At 44.2% G+C, this 7,217-nt stretch overlaps 1 protein-coding gene across 1 annotated transcript in view; it reads left to right on the top strand.

Moving 5' to 3' along the window:
• Positions 1-206: 206 nt before the first annotated feature.
• Positions 207-7,217, top strand: part of IFNAR1 (interferon alpha and beta receptor subunit 1) — a 33,518-nt gene continuing 26,507 nt past the window's right edge. Inside the window, exon 1 of the mRNA XM_037832311.1 lies at positions 207-368. Coding sequence (XP_037688239.1) covers positions 296-368 — 73 coding nt within the window. The 5' untranslated portion in view covers positions 207-295. The remainder of the gene's footprint in view (positions 369-7,217) is intronic.

Here is a 7,217-nt window from a genome sequence, read left to right as displayed (position 1 = left end):
TTCCTGTGAGGGTCAAGGCCTCTCGGGGTAGGGGAGCTCTTGCCGGAACTAGAGGGCGGGCCGCGAGCCGGCAGTCACTGGCCCGAAACCGCGAGGAAGACGAAGGGGAGGGGCAGCCTGCTGCCACCCAAAGCGCGCGTGCGTGTGCGCGCGGTCCTGCGGCCCCGCCGCGGGCGTGAATCCTCCAGCTTGGCGTTCGGGGAAGGACGGCGCGTGCGCAGAGGGGGCGGTTCCCAGAGCCCGCTCGAGCAGACTGAGGATGTGATCCGCGGGGGTCGGCGGCGGCCCGCGGACGATGTTCGCGTTTTTGGGCGCGACGACCCTCATGGTGGTCGTCGGGTCGCCGTGGGCGTTGCTTGCAGCCGCAGGTGAGAGACGAGAGCGTCTCGGCGCAGGCCTTGGGGAAGGTCGTGGCGGTGGCGTTGGCAGCCTAGATATGGGGTCGGGGTGGGGCGGCGTCGGCATCCTTCCTGGGAACCTCGGGGTGTTCGCGCCGTGGTGGTTTGGGGTCTGTGGCCGCAAGGCTCAGATTGAAACCGACTTGGGCTCGAAGAACAAACAGGAGAAAGTGAGGTTCAGAGTCGTGGCACGCCGCTTGCTGGGGAGCCTGCTGCACCCACGCCCCGGCCTGGGGGCGCCCTCCCCGCCAAACTGGGCGAGACAGAGCCTGCGTGTTAATGTTTCTTTTGGAAAAATCCGGTTCTCGGCTCCCCGGTGTCATAAACTGGGTTTTAGCCACGAACTAGAATGCTGTTGCTGAAACGCTCGTTGTTTTTCAGTTTGGAAGACGTAATCTTGCGTGGGAGTGGGCTAAGTGTTGAAAGAATTTCTCTGCCTTCAGGATTCGTGCAGTCTAATAATCAAGTGTTACCGGTAGAAAACACGGTCCCAGGTAGTCAGGCCCACCTGATCGCACATCAAACAGAGAAACAAGTCTCTTTCTTTGGTGAGAAGGTGAGTTTATTGAATATTCATCAACAAGGAACTGGAGGAAGGAAAAACCTTTCAAGCCCAGTTCAAAGTGAGAAGAATTGGTTGGGCTTTTATAACCCCAGACAAAGAAATGGCCAGAAGCCAGAAAAAAGCAGAGAGGAAAGAAAAAAAATAAAAAATAAAAGAGAGAAAGCTGTTCTGTCAGCATCTCCTTGTTATCTTGAAGTCCTGAAGTCCTCCCCTCATTCAGGTTTGTTTTTTAAAAAGCCAGTTTTTAATGAAACCGTATGGTGGTTTCCTCCTGTGGGCAATGCTGGGAAAGTTCCTGAGAGCAGAGAGCAAGTTTTTTTGTTGTTGAGATTAGAACAACAGCTAGTTACTTTAACAAGGGCTTTTTCATGGTCAGAATAACTCAAGGCTGCTTGAATGATATGATCTTAACAGTTTTTCTCCTATTGGCTGTTGAAGACTATACTAAGCATTTTCCAGCTAAAGAATTATATCGAGTATTTTCTATTTATCTAGCTATCAAAAGTAGTAAAAGAGAAGTGTACAGCCAAAATACAAAGGCTGGGACAGCCCTCAAGCCAGAGGGCTGGCTTTCTCTATACTTAGCGAGCATGCCTCAAGGGAGTGGCCATAATTATAAAGCTGATTGGAAGAGTGAGGTAATTTTGTCCTGGGGAGGGGAACCCAAAGAGAAGCAGGGTAGGAATCCAGGAGTTGGGTGAAGCTGTCCACTGGATTCAAAATACTTATGAACTGTTTGCTCAGAAAACATACCCTGTGTAGGACATGTTATCCTGTTTTTCAAACTCTTGCACAGATGTAGTGTACAGGTACTAAGGTCCTGGTTCAACCTATGATAAATTTCTTTGAAGTCTTTTGTTCGTGGAAATCTTGCATTACACTTATGTTTTAAAAGTAACTGACCCGGGTTTTCATGTAAAATTGACATTCCAGGAGGATGTGCATTAAAAAACTAATCTAGGTTAGAGGAGGGCTGCTAAATACGAATTATATGAAGCTAATGTTTATTGAGCACTTAACTATGTGCCAGACACTGTTGATACTGAACAAACCCAGGATTTCCTGCTGGATGCACCTAATAGCCAATCTATAACATGGATTTCAAAGAGAGAAAGAGTTTATTGCTCTGTGGGAGCACAGGGTCAGATGGCCTCTAGGCCTAAAAATCTGTCTTCCTGAGCCCAAGGAGTTTAAGTTTTTTTATGGAGTCAAACAAGTGGAGATGGACTTGTTGCCATCACGATAGCAGGCATAAGTAGCTACGATCTACAAATGTAAAGGAGTGGAGCTATGCTAGAACTACACTAACCATTACAAGAGCCAGTCAGTAGTTCTGGGTTGACTCAAGTTCCTTCGTTAACATGAGGGGGTTGTCTTCAAGTGCTTATAAGACTCTGAAGTTGTAAACCAGTATAAGGGGGTATAAGTGGAGCCAGTCATGAGGTTTTTACAATTTACAATTCAGTGGGTGTCATGGCCCGAGAGGGCTTTTGTTGCCAAAGGACTAAAGAAAGCACCGGACACCTTCTGAGACTTGAGGTTTTATTATGGGGCTTACCAACACGGTGGGAAGTCGAGTCACAGTACCCTGGATTCAGGAGCTGCTTTGAATGAATTTGGGAGCCACTCTGAATGGCGGTGAGTTCAGAGCTCAATGTGGAAATAGTCCGCACTTTGGGAAGTCTGAATAGGCTGTTTATAAGGGCTCGACATTCCAATGGGTATGAGAACATAAGGCAGGAGCTGGGGTGGGGGGTTGGGGGGGTGTTCTTGCAAAGTAGGGAGGGATTGATTGTAATCAGCAGGGAGGAGAGGAAGATTATAGATTATTTTGTAGGTAACAGTATCTTGGAGTCTCAGGGAGGAGGTATAGATTACATTTAGCACCTGATTTCACAAAGAGAATAGGTCAGATTTGAACTGACCTAGGTCAGGCAAGCTGCTGTGTGCTGTCTTCAAGGCCCTTGGGGAATGCCCTGTCCTAAGTTTCCCACAGTGGGTTTCAATAAATTTAGGTATTTCCTTTTGGCTATTCTATAATATACTAGAAAGTAAGAAAAAGGTGTCTGTATAATAATTGTCATCATAATTATTTGTTAAATCTTAATTTCTTGGTTGCACTTTGCTAAGTATTTTAAGTATGTAAACTCATTTAGCTCTCAGAACAACCCTAGGCACTGTTACCTTCATTTCCCAGATGAACCTGAGGCACAGAGGATTAAAAAGCTTGCTTCAGGTCATATAGGTAGCCAGTTGCAGGGTGGGAAATCCAATGGCCTCAGAGCCCTGGAGCTTAACAAGACTAGACTATTTTCCTAAATGTCAAACTATTTAAATTGCTGATTATCCCTCAAGGTATTAAGGGCCTAATTATTAGTTACCTATCAGTGAACTAATCTACTTTTTTCCCCAAAAGAATAGTAATGTTCAAAACCAAATGAAATGTTAACCCAAATGTGATAACCAGAATTTGAGATTGCAGTGTTGCTCTGGCTTTCAAAAGTCATAAAAATATCTATACTTTTTAACCTAGTAAGTGCATGACCCTATCCTAAGAAAATAATCCAAAGTATGAGAAGAAAGTTTTATTTATATTTGCATGGATGTTTGGATTTACATCAGACTTACAAAGATAGTAAACCATTTCTGGTCATCAATGTGAATGTGAAAGGTTAGGGTAACCAATTATATTTATGTGGATATAAGTGTTGGATTCAATGCCCACATGTAATTTACATGCTAATTAAAGGGTGAAATACACTATTATTAAATGGAGTTGCTAAAACTAAACAGCAAAATCCTCAAAAACTAAGCCTGTTTAGTAACTTTGTTTCTAAGTCCCTGTGCATTTATCAGTTTTATTGAAGATTTATTCATTGGTCTCCCAGATGCCAAAATGCCTCTAACTCCAGGATCTCTTTCCTTTAGCAGAAGAATTTCATCCCTGAGAAATCCCTGGCTCTACCCCATCAGATTTCCAATTCATGGCTCAAGGCCCAGATTTACTAGAGTTGGGATATTCTAGACATGATACAGTTAGCAAACCAGATTCTCTGCCCAATGCGCATGTAAACCAATGTATGACACCAGGGTCTCAAAGAGAGAAAAAGTCTTATGACAGAGCATGCTGTGTAGGACAACAGGAGGAAGAAAAGCCTCAGATCTGTCTCCCCGAGTCATAAGGGTTTGGGGTTTTTATGGGATTGGACAAAGGGAGGTGGTGAGAGTGACATTGACAGGTATTGATTGATTATGGTTAATTGGAAGTGTGTAAGCATGGGCCTGGAGACAAGAGCTAGGGTAAGCACTAGCTTACAGTTTACAGAATTAATGTAAGTCTAAGAGGTTCTTGGAAGAGCTGGGGTAGGCATTAGGTTACAGTTTACAGCAGTATTGTAAATAGTTTAACATAATATAACAAGGTAAGAGACTAAACTGACAAAAAAAAAAAAAAACCTGCTGGAACAAATGGATTGTTACTGGTTACAGCAGTATTGTGAAACAAAATAATGAGTAAGGGAGAGGAAGTAGACTCAAATTACATTTATAATTCAGATCTCTTGAAGGGAAACGGGCTAATTGGCAACAAGAGCAGCTACAGGGTTACATTACTACAAGTCCTGCAATGCCTTCAAGTCTTTTGTTAACCCCTGTAAGCCCAATCTCTGCCCTGTGGCTGCATTGAATCTGTAAAATCCCAATAAATGGGATGGTAATCAAGTTTAGGGGAGTTGGATAAGGGAGTTTATTCTGTTCAGGAATGAAGTTTCAGAGAATACAAATGTGAAACAGAAAATTGAGGGTGGGAGACTTGATTGGTACCTCCCCAAAATTAAAATAATCAGAAAATATTTTCTCAGATGCTTCCTCCTTTGCTCCCCTATTATAATATAATGTCTCTTAACTCAAAGGACAGGAAGTGGTCCTAATAAGGTTCTACACTAGAACTCCTGTGGTAGAAAAAGTGCAAAGACATGCTTACCCTGATGCAGAAATAAAGGCTAGAAATATTGTAGGATCCAGAAGGAAATTTAAATTACAAAAAGTTGTAACACCCTAGTGAAAGATCAGACCTTAGTGATTTTGAAGAAGTTCAGATGAACCCAGGATTCTGCTAAGTACTCTGAAAAATGGAAATTAAGTATGAAGCAATATAGACCCTCTCCTTAAAGAACTTGTAGTCTGTTTGGAAATTTGTGTTTAAGGCAAAAAGCAAATATTAAAAAACGTCTTTCATAGAATAAATATTTGAGAGCCTACTGTTACGTCAGATCCTGTGCTGAATATATCTACTTAAATGTGAAATTGTGTGTTTTGGGGGCCCAGGGCCTGGGCCCCCTCCCCTCCATAGTGATTTCACATAGCTGCCTACTTGCCTGGACAGATGTTAAAAGTCACCAGACCGGGACTTCCGGAAGATAACGGTTAGGAGAGACAGGGCAAAAAAACACCTCCTTGAAAAATACCAGATAAAAGCCAGAAAGTGACCCAGAACACCAGTTCCAGTGATGCACCAGCTGGACAAGGTCTGCTAAATCCACAGGAACCGTGCACTTGGTGAAACCGGGAGTCTGCATTCTGAAACGAGTGACTAAGCCTGCTGAATATCCAGCAGTCATACTGCGGTGTGGGGAAACCATGGGTTGGCATTTGGAGTTGAACTAGTTCTTTTTCAAAAAACCCACAAGCAGCTGCGGATACGGCAGTGAGAATCGCACACTGAAGCGTGGCAGGAACAGGCTGTGGGTACGACTCAGTATCTGGCCTGGACAATAGCCTTTTGCGCACCCACTGCTAATTGTGTCAGAGCAAGGCAGGCAGAGGTTAGCCAAAAGGGGAAAATAACCACATCTCTTACAGCCATTTCCCAGCAAGTGGGTAACGCTCCTTCCCAGCACCGGCACCACAGCCCAGAGCTGCGCCCAAAACCCCAGTGTGACAGAAAGTGTTTCCAGCATCACGCACACACGCCACAATATCAGGTGTGAACAATAGCCTTTCGCGCACCCTTAGCTCCCTGGGATAAGAAGGTGGAGCTATGCTAAAAGGGGGAAATTAACACGCCCTATACAGCCATCCTTTCAGCAGGATGGGAATGCCCCTACATGGCCTGGTGGCCCAGAACTTCCCTTGGGGGACAGTGCGCACTTGTGATGTAGCGCAGCCTTCCCTCAGCAGAGGCCCTCAGAGGGCACGGCTTGGAAGAGGGACCCACTTGGAAATCCCAGGGACCATACGCCAATGCCAAGGACTTGTGGGTCAGCGGCAGAGACAGTCTGTGGTGAGACTGAACTGAAGGTTTAGACTCTTGGAACAGCCTTATATCTCCAGGAACACCTGGGAGGTTTGATTATTAAAGCCGCCCTCCTTCCCTAACCACTCAGACACACGCCCCACATTCAGGGCAGAGAGCGCCAACAATATACCCAAGCTTGGTGCACCAATTAGACCCCAACAAGAATCAGACCCCCACACACCACAAAGACAAAGCTGGGGAGAACTGGCTTGAGGGGAATAGGTGGCTCGCGGACGCCACCTGCTGGTTAAACTGTATGCCACCAAGCTGTAGATCTGACAAATTAGAGGTTAGACTTTGAATTAGCCTATATATCCTAAAAGAATCCTCTCAAGTTAAGCAAATGCCAGGAGGCCAAAAACAGAAAATTTTAAAGCATATGGAAAAACCAGACGTATGGATAACCCAAACCCAAACACCCAAATCAAAAGATCAGAGGAGACACAGTACTTGGAGCAGTTAATCAAAGAACTAAAGACAAACATCAGGAGCATGGCCCAGGACATAAAGGACATGAAGAAGACCCTAGAAGAGCATGAAGAAGAAATTGCAAGAGTAAATAAAAAAATAGGTGATCTTATGAAATAAAAGAAACTGTTGACCAAATTAAAAAGATTCTGGATGCTCATAGTACAAGACTAGAGAAAGCTGAACAACGAATCAGCAACCTGAAGGATGACAAAACAGAAAATGAAAGAACAAAAGAAAGAATGGGGAAAAAATTGAAAAAATCAAAATGGACCTCAGGGATATGATAGATAAAATAAAATTTCCTAATATAAGACTCATTGGTGTCCCAGAAGGGGAAGAGAAGGGTAAAGGTCTAGAAAGAGTATTCAAAGAAATTGTTGGGGAAAACTTCCCAAACCTTCTACACAATATAAATACACAAAGCATAAATGCCCAGCGAACTCCAAGTAGAATAAATCCAAATAAACCCACTCTAAGACATATTCTG

The sequence above is a fragment of the Choloepus didactylus genome, chromosome 1 (genome assembly GCF_015220235.1).
Source record: "Choloepus didactylus isolate mChoDid1 chromosome 1, mChoDid1.pri, whole genome shotgun sequence".
Lineage (NCBI taxonomy): Eukaryota > Metazoa > Chordata > Mammalia > Pilosa > Megalonychidae > Choloepus > Choloepus didactylus.
Note: the sequence above shows the minus strand (reverse complement) of the source record. Positions and strands in the feature narration are given on the sequence as shown.